This window comes from Corvus hawaiiensis, chromosome 4, assembly GCF_020740725.1.
Source record: "Corvus hawaiiensis isolate bCorHaw1 chromosome 4, bCorHaw1.pri.cur, whole genome shotgun sequence".
Classification (NCBI taxonomy): Eukaryota; Metazoa; Chordata; class Aves; order Passeriformes; family Corvidae; genus Corvus; species Corvus hawaiiensis.
The window spans coordinates 78021474-78034233 of record NC_063216.1 but is presented as its reverse complement, the minus strand read 5'-3'; the positions used below and the strand labels follow the sequence as shown (position 1 = coordinate 78034233).

General features: G+C 45.3%; 1 protein-coding gene across 3 annotated transcripts in view; it reads right to left on the bottom strand.

Moving 5' to 3' along the window:
* The window catches only part of EXOC4 (exocyst complex component 4), a 292928-nt gene extending 281520 nt beyond the window's left edge, over positions 1–11408 (bottom strand). For all 3 annotated transcript variants that reach the window (XM_048301012.1, XM_048301013.1, XM_048301015.1), the window contains exon 1: positions 11296–11408. In XM_048301012.1, the coding sequence (XP_048156969.1) occupies positions 11296–11381 (86 nt within the window). In that variant the 5' untranslated portion in view covers positions 11382–11408. The remainder of the gene's footprint in view (positions 1–11295) is intronic.
* Positions 11409–12760: the final 1352 nt, after the last annotated feature.

Genomic DNA, 12760 nt, shown 5'->3' with positions numbered 1-12760 from the left:
AGTTATCATTTCTTCACAAGCTAATACACTTCTGTTATTGTTGTGAGCTGAAAGAACATGATGTTTACTAAGCTATTCAGCAGCAGAAGAAAACAAACACCACTGTACCACTCATCATGTGGCACAACAGATAGCTCCAGGAACACAGCAATGCTACACCGAGATGATCAGCTGCAGAATTATGAAACCACTCACCTCCCTCTCTAATAATGCTATTTTCCAGCTTCAGCAGCATTCCAGCCCCAAAACAGGATTTAACATTGTGGATCCCACCACAGAGCACACATCACATACAGGTTAATCTTTATTCTGTGTATCACCCCTGTTACCACAAATATGGGCAGCTTATCTGCACCAAACTGCTACAGAAAGAGCTTTGATGTGGATGAAATGCACACCAGATTTAGCTGCTCAGTACCCAGAGCAACGAGCTCAGCACAAACTGAGAACAGCCACAGGGGCACTTCCCAAGAAATGCTTTTCCTGGCACCATGGCAGGTCCTACAGGCAGCCACAGAGCCAAAGAGCTCAGCTTGGTGTTGCAAAACCACAAAGCTTCCAGGGGATGGAGTATTTTATTCATATAGGTGTCCACAGTATCTGGAGTCTCCTCCACCTCTATTTTCAAGTCTGTTTTCCTGTTTGACAGGGAAGATTCAGTTTTAGCACACAGCACCCTATTAATGGACCTCAGTCTGAAGCACTGGAGAAGCAGCTCTGTTTCCATGGAATGCTTTGGGAGGGAAAGGACATTAAAGCCCATCCAGTGCCACCCCTGCCATGGGCAGGGACACCTTGCACTGTCTCAGGCTGCTCCAAGCCCCAATGTCCAGCCTGGCCTTGGACAATTCCAGGGATCCAGGGGCAACCTGTGCCAGTGTCACCACCTTCACAGCCAAGAATTTCTCCATCAAACCTCATCTAAATCCAACCTCCTCCACCTTAAAGCCATTCCCCTTTGTCCTATTTTCCACCCTCTTTTATTCTACAACAGCCAATAACAAAAATAGGTCAGGCAGAGGCAGATCCATTAATTTCCAAGCTCCAACTGCCCACAATCTGTCCCCATTTAGGTTTGCAAGGTGCTGAACACCCTTGGAGCACACACAAGCTCAGTGTTCTGAACCTGAATTTGCGGTGCCATCCACACCCCTCCTGCTTCATCTCATCCCCTGTCACTTCATTCCCTTCACAAGAGTATTTTTTCCACCAAATCCTGCCTTTTGCTGCCCCCCACCCCCCTGTATTTTGCACTGTGGCAAAAAATTCAGCTACAACCTTTAAGATGATCCATTTGCAGGCACCAACTTCGCAGTTGCACCTTTAACAGGAATCAGATTTGAGATTCAGCAAGAACTTCTGTTTACACTCAGGACTCATTTTTCCCCACACAGTTTGTATTATACATTTTCTCTGTTTTCCAGTGCAGATGAGCAATTCCTTTTGCCAGCCCGCTGTCAGCTTCCTACCTGCCCAATAAAACACCAAGAAAATTAGATTATGTCAATTTTTAAGAGAGAACTGTTAACATTAATGAATAATAAATGTTTCATTTCTGTAAATTTGCTTTTTCTGATGCCTCCAGCCAGGCTGGGTGGATAACTGCCTGCCTACTTTACCTGCCCTAGGGCCAGCCCTGTTAAGTGTGATTACTTCTAAGCTATGGATGGCAAACCGAGGCTTAATTATCAATTTCTTGACTAGAAAATTTGTTTCACAGGAAGAACATTGCAGTAACAGTATGTGGGCATTATGCTTGTGTGGATTCTTTTTATTAAGCAAAACTGAAAGAACAGATACTGTGTGCAAAATGCAAATACAAGTTTTAGGAAATTAATGCTCAGTTAGCACCAGATAATTCTTACAGGAAAGGAGTGTTGAAGGCCCCACTGCTTTTGACCAACACTGTGGGTGTTCAGCATCTTTGTATCCCTCTAAAAGCCTTTTTTCTTCTGCTCCCCAACATCAGAGCAGACTTATGTAAATATTGGTGGTTAAAGACAGAAAAGAGTATTACATGATGCACAGGTGCAGCTTGGAAATCCAGGAATAATCCTCTTTTTCTTCTGGATCAGGTTTCTTTGAGCATGCAATTCACTTTTCTTCACTCAGCATCACTCATTCAAATGAAAATACTCATTAAAGACAGTGGGAAACACCACCAAAAAAAAAAAAAGAGCTGCTAAAATTTAAACATTTCTCATCTGATCAGGAAAAAGAACATTTTAGTGAAGTGCAATTGAACTGAGTGCTGAATCGCTGGGGGGGATCAAACAAAGCTCCTATTTTAACAGGAATCCACAGTAAACTTCCCACCACCTGTTCCAAGTGCTCTGTGCTGTATCACACACCTTGTTGAGGCTCCCAGTTCCTCACTTTAAAACACCTTTGAAGCTACAAACACACAGTTTGTGGTACCAACTGCTCAGAGCAGTGTGGCTGAAAGCTTGTCCTGCTCAAAGCTACAGCTGCATTTCATGTGTGGCCAAGGTAGGACTCACTGATGTACTGACCTGTTCCTCCAGCAAAAACACCAAAAATCTGTTTAACAGCAGCAGCCCTGGGCGAAACCCAGAATTTCAGGGATAGACAAGATCCATCCCTTCTGAAGAAATCGGGTGAGGTTTTCATTGTTTTACGGTTTGGGTGACAGTTAAAGGATAATTCTTTCACTGCTCATCTTGGAAGTCTGGAGATAACAAGTTCTGGGGAGGTATTAAACAGAAGTATTGTAAAAACTCTGCTGAATATGTTTCACAATTTATCATGTTAAGGTTGGAAAAGACCCATAAGAACGTCAAGACAAACCCTTTCCCCCACACTGCCAAGGCCACCACTGACCCACATCCCAAGTGCCACATCCACACGGTTTTTTAATTGCTCCAGGGATGGGGACTCCACCACTGTACAGGAGGAACTTTTCTTGTTACCAAAATCTAAAACCCCAGGCCCAGCCTGAGGCCGTTCCCTCTCTCCTGTCCCTGTTCCCTGGGAGCAGAGCCCGACCCCCCCGGCTGCCCCCTCCTGTCAGGGACTTGTGCAGAGCCACAAGGTCCCCCCGGAGCCTCCTTTGCTCCAGCCTGAGCCCCTTTCCAGCTCCCTCAGCTGCTCCTGGGGCTCCAGCCCCTTCCCAGCTCCGTTCCCTGCCCTGCACATGCTCCAGCCCCCACAATGTCCTTCTTATGTAGGGCCCAAAACTGCCCCTGAGATTCCAGGCGGTCCCTCAGCAGTGCCAGCACAGGGGGACTCATATTATATATATATCATATAATTATATATATACTTGCATCAGTCCAGATAATAAAATAAACAGTGCAGCATTAAAACTATCAAAATCACCCTTCAGGAAAGAAAATTAGAGGGATTTGTTTGTTTTGTTATTCTCCATTTTACACCACACCAAGGACCTAAAACACAAAGCAGAATAAAAGAAGGTGCAGAAAAGAAAAGTACAGCTTTAGCCAATAGACAATTCTGACCAACAAAGGATTTGTGGAGTTAAACAAAGAAAGCAGTTGCTAGAAGCAACAAATAATAATTTAAGCAGAGCGTTGTGGATGTCTAGAAAGCCCAGTCTCCTCTCTGCAGGAAACAGCTGCAATGTACCAAGGAAACTTCAGTAGTAAAAAGGAAGAGGAAAAAAAAGCAGAGTCAAAGGAAACCCATTAGAATGCAGTTATTCTCATCAGGCCACTCTTGCTCATGGCTGTGGCCACACAGCAATTACAGCATTTGCTTTCTCATTTCGGTTTGAACCCTTGTGATCGCTGCAGCATTTGCGGGGCTCTGGCACCCCAGGCCAGGCACGGCCACACGGAGAGACAGCGGCACCGAGCCCGAGGGCAGCGGCTCTGCCAGGCAGGAACGCTGAGAGCCAGGGAACACCGCCGGGAGAAGAGAGGGGAGGACAGGATGCGACAGAGGAACAAAATAACCGAGATGAGAGGGATCATCTTCCACATCTCACCGCCCAGCACAAGCTGCCGTGAGCAGAGAGTTCCTCAGGCACTGTCAGGCTGAAAATGATCCCAGGAATTGCTGCAGTGAGTGAGTTTGAAGTGCAAGTTGTTGGGAGGATCAAGTGTTGACTTCCCAGAGGTGTGGAAGATGCATTTAAGCGCTCTACAAGCAATAACCCGTGACAAATGCACTCATTTGTTACTGCCTTCCCCCCCCGCAAAGCTGGAGAGAGACGCACAACATCACACAGTGGCTTTGACACTGGTAATTTCAAGGACTGGGCCTTGTAGTGAAAATGTCAAGCAACACCTAAGATCAAAGACACATTATCTTACCCGTATTTAAGTCCCTGAGTTGATCAGAATAAAATCTACTCCTTTCTGAAATTCAGGGGTTTATTCATATTTCCCCCCTGCTCTCGACCTTATTTTGATGGGTGTGAAAAATCCTCTCTGGGGAAAAGATCCTGTCCAGAGCAGTTCAGCAAATATTCTTCCTCCTGACTGCTGTTCCATCCCACGAGACCTCACAAGCAGATACATTTCAAAAGAGCACATTGAGAGTATTTTGTAAAGCTCCCTAGGACAAGAACAACTGTACTTCAACCCATTGTGTCTCCACTGAGCTACAAATTTTCCAGAGGTTCATTAAACTAAATGGACTTATTTCAATTTTATAATTGAAAACTGTTGTCTTAAAGACAAGTCCCAGATGGGGTGATCTACAGCTTCCAGCACTATTTAACCTCAAAGTGTATAATCTGATAATTCATGTTTTGAAACCTCTCCGGAGTCTCACAGAAACTGCTGTAAGAGTTGGATCCTTATGAAACAAAGCCAGACAGAAGGAAAAAAAAATAAAACTCTGAAAGGTATTTAACAATTTAACTTGGCAGCAACATGTTGAATGATTTCTCATTATTTTCACAGGTTAATGGATTGTTCCTGTGAAATTCTGGATTTGAGGAAATGAATTAAAGCATTCAGGAAAGAAACTATTCCTTCGTGGAGACAGTGAGGTGCTGGAAAGCAGGTAGTCAAAAACTGTAGTGCCCAAGCCAATGGGCATGGGAAATGGGGTATCCCAAGAACTGATTGTAACAATTATAAATAATAAATTAAAAAATAAATGAAATCCTGAGGCCAGCACACTCCATCCTCACCAAGGGGAACACAAAGTATTCAGCCTGCAGAGAACTCCATCTCCCTTGTGCAAAGAAATAACTCACTACAAGGAACAGCAGCACCAAGTCTGTTCACAATCCTGTTAAGCACACAGAGCAAACAGAGCATTTTAAAACATTTTCCTCCTCTACTTACATTCCATTAATCTTTCATGCAGTTTACACACTTGGTTAGAGCATTTTCAACAGAAGCTGATGATCTTTTTATCATTGAGGCCTTGCAGATGGGTACAGGAGAGTTGCAGCAAAAAGGCTGAGCAGCCTCCAACCATCTAAATAAATACCAGCAGGGAATTCTTTATTTTGCTAAATTAACCAACCTTTAATCAAATTTCCTCACACCGATACAAACGATGCCAGGGGAGTGAGTGATCAGCTCATTTCTGAAACAAAGACTGGACTGCAGTGGCTCCAGCAGCAGCACAGGAGGAGTTTCAATCCCACACACAGAAAAACCCCAGGGACACCAACCAGCTGCACATTTTCCATGCAGGAACAGGGATGGAGGCAGCAGAAAGCCCCAGGAAATGCCAGTTACACCTCCAAGCACAAGCAGAGGGACTCAGCTCCCACTCCACCATGTGAGACCCTGTCCAGGGCTGTCTCCACGTATAGGAAACCACAGGAACCAACTCTCACCTTCTTTTGGCAATTAACTTTAGATCCAATAATCAAACCAACTATTCCATGTATTACCACATTCCCTGGAGAAAATAAAAGCCCTAAGGATCAGTATTTCAAGATCTGCAAGAGCAGAGGCTGGACTATGCTACTCAGACCTGTCACCTGGATAATTAAGGGATAAAGAATATTTTGGGAGCCACTGCCCACCGTGCACCCTGAACCCTCGATATCACACCTGCAGTCCTGCAGGAACCAGAAGGAGGCTTGGGGAATTTCATCATTCACCTGAAGGTTTCAAAACTGCACCAGAACCAAGAGCTGTTGAAGGCAACACCTTTGAAAGAGTTAAAACCCCAATCACTTCCTAACAAAACCAGCTATTTCCACTTCCTGGTTTTGCCAGGGTAGGTTCAACTCTACTGCACAGTGCACTGTCTAAAGCTAAAGTAAGAGCTGAAAAATAAAGTACCTTGAGCTTTTAACTTGGCACAGTCACACATCTTGTCCTTTTCTGCGTGGTTGTGTATTCACATGTGCTCCTTTACCCATTCTTAAATACAACCAAGGGTCTGTATCAAACTACAGCCCAACATTTGCCAAATACCTAAACATTTTATACAAGTGCCTGGAGATCATTTCAAGGAAATTTATAGTTTACAACCACACTCTGCCATATACAATTTATTTTCAGGGACTTTCTGAAGTACTTTTCTCGTAGAAGAACTGCTACCTTTATAACACTGGAAAACACCATTAGCAATAAAAGTGGTTTTAAGAGACCATTACAGATCAGAATAACTCGAGTTTATTCCTTGTAGCAGCTATTTCTCAAATGCAACAACGAGGGCAACAGCTCCACATCCCTGTTACTCACTCTCCATCACAAACTGGGATCTCAGTTCTGTTGTTTTAGACACGAAGAGAAGACCAAATGCCAGGTCATTAGCAAAAATCCATTCAGCAAAGTTCACCCATAATGAAAATAGTGGCCAAAAGCATTAAAGAAAAAGAATTCCACTTGTGAAGAATAAAATATGTTCCAAGGTTTTTTGCCTGCAGTCTCAACTTCTGCAGAGATCTGTCAGGTGCGTTTGCTTCTGTGAAAGCTCAGCACAAAGATTTCACTGAGGTCTTATGGAGTCACTGCTAAACTTTGTTTTCCCCCAATTAAAGCAGCTATTAAAGGCCAGGTTTAAAAAATAGCAACCTTTAATTGGGAAGAAAAACGCCCAACAATAAATAAAAGGCAGACACATTCACCAATTAAAAATCTGACAAGATCTCTCTCTCTCAAAAAAAAAAAAAGCATTTGCTAAATGCCAGGTTGCTTGTTTCAGAGTACAAAAGCTCCTTCAACCAGCTACCAACAAAACAAAAGGTTAAGAAAAATCAATATACAAACACACGTTTGTCCTTTGAGTGATAAAATAAAACATTCCCCAAGTTGTCCTCCAGCAGATGAGCCAAATTCGCTCCGTTATCTGCATGGTTTTTAAAAAGACATTGCCAAAGCCCCTGGGGTCAGCAGGAGATTTCTCCAACAAAAGCCTCTGGTCTCCTGTGACAGCATCTTGACCTTACAAAGTAACTTTTATTTACGGAACTTGAGGGATCTTTCTCATCCACAAAGGAATTAGCAGGTTTTGGAAGTGGGCGTGCTGAGGAATGAGCACAAGTGCAGCAGCACAGGGAAGGAAGCTGTAAAGCCCTGATATCCAATATCCACTCTGAAAGTCACAATCCCAGGAGCTGTTTTCTCGTGGCAAATAATGGTCATTTCTTCTCAGCACTCTGAGGACAAGGACAAATTGAAGATAGTCCCAACAGCTGTAAAGGCACAGGGAAAAGCTCCCTGGAGCCGCTGCAAAAGTGGGGATTTAAGGGCAGACTTTGCAAACATACATTAAACTTCCCAGACACTCTTTACTTCCAAAAGATTTATTGTCGTGGACAATCCCGTTATTTCTCCTTTGGGAGAAACGAGGGGAACTGCCCAAGAACTCAGGGTGACCCCAGCACTGCTGGGAGTAGAACTACACCTTCCTAACTCTGGGATTTCCCTGGGAGCTCCTGGCTCTTTTGGGACAGCTGCACATCCCCCACAGAACATTCTTCCAAATGAATCCATCCTTGAGGCTGCCTTTAGTGTCTACTCTTGGCAACAACCGGAAAACCAAGGTCAATTCCATGAGTCCATGAATCCTCCCACAGGAAACAACTCCCAAAGAACAAATGTGTTCCCTGACACAACAGGAAAAAGTGACACTTCACAGGGACAGAAAGGAATCACACGTGGGATCCTGTTGGGTTTTCCTTCATCTCAGAGCACCACAGAGAGCAGGGATGACTGAAAATTCCCAAACGAGAGCCCCAGACCCCATAAAATTCCATTTCTTACTGGATTTCAGTGCTGCTATACAAGTTAAACTTTGTCAAGGATCTTACCCCTAACACTCTCCCTGGAAGTGAGACACTCTCCTGGGAAGTCCAGTCACATAACTACAAGAATCCCTAAATCTGGGATCACAGAAAAGTAAATTATTCAGTCTCTTGTGATTGAGAGCTACTGAGCTTGAGTAAATATCAGAAATTATCCTTTCATTAATAAAATAATTTCTGTTTACAGAAGGCCTTTCAGCTTCACATTTCAGAGCATTTCATAGGCAACATGAAGAGATTTTGCAGACCTAAACAAGATTTGTTTTTGGAAAACATCACTGTCTTTGCTATAACCAAGTAAAACATCAATACTTGAAGAAGCTCCTCTGGTTTTGTTTGTTTACAGCAGAAAAATGCAGTCAAACTTTTCCTGTTTTTCATACACTGTTCCCTTTATGGACCTTTCACACAGCAACAAGGGAGAAATAAACAGCCTAAATAAGGAAATGCAAGTGTAAAACCACAAAGATTGGCAGAAGCCTTTATTATGCATAAAGGTTTTGGAAATAAAGCCATCAACAACAGGAAACTCAGTCACATTTCAAACCAACAGCTTGCTGTTAAGATTTGTAGTATTTTTCTGTAGCTGAGTAAAATTACATTTAACCCACCCAGGTTTAAATTTGTCTGCAGTGGTATTTTATGGCCATACAAACCACTGAAAAATTCACCTGTTGCTTGGCAAGTTCATCCTCACCTGAGCTCCTACACAAAAACATCATACAGAGAAAAGTGATTTAAATTCCTTTTCACACCATTTGCTTTCTGTACTTGGCTAAGCCTAAGAAACATCAATATTATTACCACAACACTTTCTCCTTCCTTTGCAATCAGTTCTGCCCTCAGGTTTTCATGGTCTGGCTCAACCTGACACTTCAAGCTCTGCAGAGAATCTCTACATCCAAACCAAGTTCTAATTAAACTCTAGAAGTTTAGTTATCAGGCTGTTCTACTGAATAACTTCAATTTCATAAAGTCAATAACTCAATGTTGTCTAAACACTGGACCTAAACTAACCAAGGTAACAGTGCCTGAAAGCCAAAGATTATGAGACAAACATTTCTTCTTATTTGGATAACAGAACACTGTGAGCTCGCTCTTCTGTTTTAAAATAAATTTAATAAACCCAGATTTATTAAAATAGAGGTACAAAAGCAAGACCTTAAAATACTCTTGGAAATTACAGGAAACATAGAAAAAAGATGATTACAACAGGAAGTGCTGCACAACCAGTGCATGTTTATTATTCTTCCACAGACAGTGGCACCAGCTGCTTTTTTTTTCCAGAACCAACATTTCCCTCAAGTTTTGCAAGATTTTAAATACCAGAGCAATGAAAAAGAATGGAATTATGTCCTAAACATTATCATTGACAGAAGATATTTAAATCATAACATGTCCTAGATACAGAACTACTGCCACAATAACTTCTCCAAAGTAGCTGAATGATTCTTTCTAAAACACTGAAATAGAATCCAGAGTTTGGGAGCTCGTTACAACTCACAGTATCCCACTGGTGTGACTGCAGCTGCCCACACCCACTGCGTAAGCACATTTAAAATGTGTAAGAACATTTAAAACCTTCAGTGTGGGCAATCAGCTGCCAACCCACTGGTTTTAAGCAGCACAGGAAAGATTTACAAGCAGCTAAAGGAAGTACTGGGGGCGGACAGTGAATTCACATCCAAGCCTGTCACAGAACTCTCCAGCAGAGGAGAGTTCAGGAATGAAGGCTGACAAAAATTGATGTCTAAATATGACTGGACACAACTCTTTCTTTTCAATCCCAACAAGACAGACTTGGAAGCAGCAGCACTTTGCCCACTCTGGCATTGCCACACAGGATGGAGTCTGCAAACTGGACTTCCTGGTTCTCCAGACTTGTAACCAGATGAATTTTACTCAGCGCTGCTGTGTTTGTGGGTGGGGGTCACTCATGGACTCCACAGCAGTAACATGACAGTGCCTTGGCCTTCATGAATGGCATTAAGCTGGTACTACCTGCAGGGTTTATTCACAGAATCAGTGAGTTTGGAAGAGATCTCTGTTGTAATGCTAGGGATCTCCAAGGCCACGGAGTCCAACCTGTGACCAAACCCCACCTTGTCACCCAGACCAGGGCACTGAGTGCCACGTTCAGTCTTTTCTTCAAGACCTCTGGGGATGGGGACTCCACCACTGCCCTGGACAGCTCATTCCATTAAACCCAAAACGGTTTAATGACCCTTTTTTGTACAGGAATTCCTCCTAATAGCCAATATAAACCTCCCCTGGCCCAGCCTGAGGCCGTTCCCTCTCTCCTGTCCCTGTTCCCTGCGAGCAGAGCCCGACCCCCCCGGCTGCCCCCTCCTGTCAGGGACTTGTGCAGAGCCACAAGGTCCCCCCTGAGCCTCCTTTGCTCCAGGCTGAGCCCCTTTCCAGCTCCCTCAGCCACTCCAGCCCCTTCCCAGCTCCGTTCCCTGCCCTGGACACGCTCCAGCCCCTCCATGTCCTTCCTGAACTGAGGAGCCCACAGCACTCGAGGTGTGGCCTCACCAACACCCAGCGCAGGGGGACAATCACTTTCTCGGTCCTGTGGCCATACTATTTTTGATGAAGACCAGGTACCACTGTCCTTCTTGCCCACGTGGGCTCATGTTCAGCCCCTGTCAAGAGGCACCCCCAGGTCCTTTTCTGCTGGACAGATTCCCAGCCCCTCTGCCCCTGCCTGGAGCAGTACATGGGGTTATTGTGGCTAAAACGCACGACTCGGCACTAGGCCTTGTTGAACCTCACTCTGTTGGTCGCGGCCCCTCGATCCAGCCTGTCCAGGTCTCTTTGACCCCAGCATGAAGCAAAGCACTGGGAGCAGGAGGAAGTGAGCCAGCAGGACAGCGGGACAGCCCGCAGGACAAGGTTTGCTCCAGCACTACAGCCTCCCCAGCGCTCCAGGAGCAGGGGGAACCCAAGCCTAGGGGCACCCGATGCCCAGGAGGGACCCCGTGCCCCCGAGGCCCGACCCAGGCGGGCCTCCCCAGTACAGCACGGCCCGCACCCGGCCCTGGGCCAGCCTCAGGGGCCCGGAGGATGCGGAGCGGGGCCGCCCCTACCTGATAACCGAGATGAGCAGCCCCGAAGGGTCCTTGCTCCTGCCCACGGTGCCGCGGTACCTCCCCACAGCGTCGCCCGCCGCCATCTTGCGCCCCCTCAAATACGGCGCAGACAAGTGTGGTGGCGCGCCGCAGCCAATCATAGGCGAGGGAGACGGGCTGCCACCCAATAGGAAGTGAGGAGGGCGGGGCGCGCGGCATCAAAGCGCGGTGTAGCGCCGCGGAGCCTTCTGGGAGTTGTAGTTTTTATGGCGGCGGCGATACAGCACCCCCCCCCCCCCCCCCAAACCTCCGACAGGTGATTAAAAATCAGTGAGAGGTTAAAAATCAGTAACAGGTCAAAAAATTATCGACCAAATAAGATACACCTTCAAAGACACCTGTGCCCAAAAGCCGTCATTCGCCCTGGGAGCAGCAGGAAACGGGGTGGGGGTGTGAGGGACCAAAGCATCCCCTCCGAACTCCCACGGAGCTGGGCTGGCTGAACAGTGAGGGATTTAAATGTTTATAGAGTAAAAAGTGGATAAAGTGCCCTAAGTACTTAAATTAACGTGTTCTATGAATTAGTAATGCTAAATACTTGTAGTGTGTCACAGCCCAAGCGAGTCTGATCACAAATACACCTACCTACAAGAGTTGCTGACGCTTCCCTTAATTTAATATCTTTAAGCTACAATGTTATTAAGAATTATTTTCCCCAGTTTTCACTGGGAAGGCAGTAAGGTGACCCAAGATGAGCCAGCCCAGGTGGTCCTTGACGCAAGCTCTGAAAGCAAACCTGAGTATTTGGCACAGGAACTGTGGGTTTGGAACAGCTGGAGGGGACGGATCGGAATCAGTTCACAACCTGGGAAATGCTCTGACACCCAACGCTCACTGTGTGGGTCTCTTCCAATTCAGGATATTCCGTGATCCTACGATGCTGTGGTTCCAGGATACTGAACACCAACCTCCTTGTCCGCAATCCTTGCTTTACCATGGACATGCTCCATCCCTTGCCGCAGGATCGGCTTCAGAAAAAGGGAAGGTGGAGGTCACCCTGTCCAGGGCTGGAAAACTAAAGGTTGTTTTTCACTAAACATCAAACAAACCTCTCCCAAGAGCTGCCTCACTTTCCCTGTTTCCAGTTGAGGGATAAGGACACCTCTCCAGTCACATCCTTTGAGAGCTTGTGTTAAAAACACCCTGCAAACCCCAGCATTGTTGTTGTAGAGGCAGAATTCCTTAGGAAAGGTAGGAACAGCCATCATTTGCATCACTCGGAGCTGCTGGGTGTTTTTAAACCAGGTTCACTCCATCATGTCAAAGATGCTGCTCTTCCAGAGGTGTTTTTTCAGCCCAAAGCTGCACTTTAACGATTTAATTGCATGGAAATTGCTGAAATCTGTAGGTAAGTCAAGAGCATCCATTTATATGAGCTGTATTTGAAACACGAGGTAATTGGAAGCATGGTAATTCCTTATTT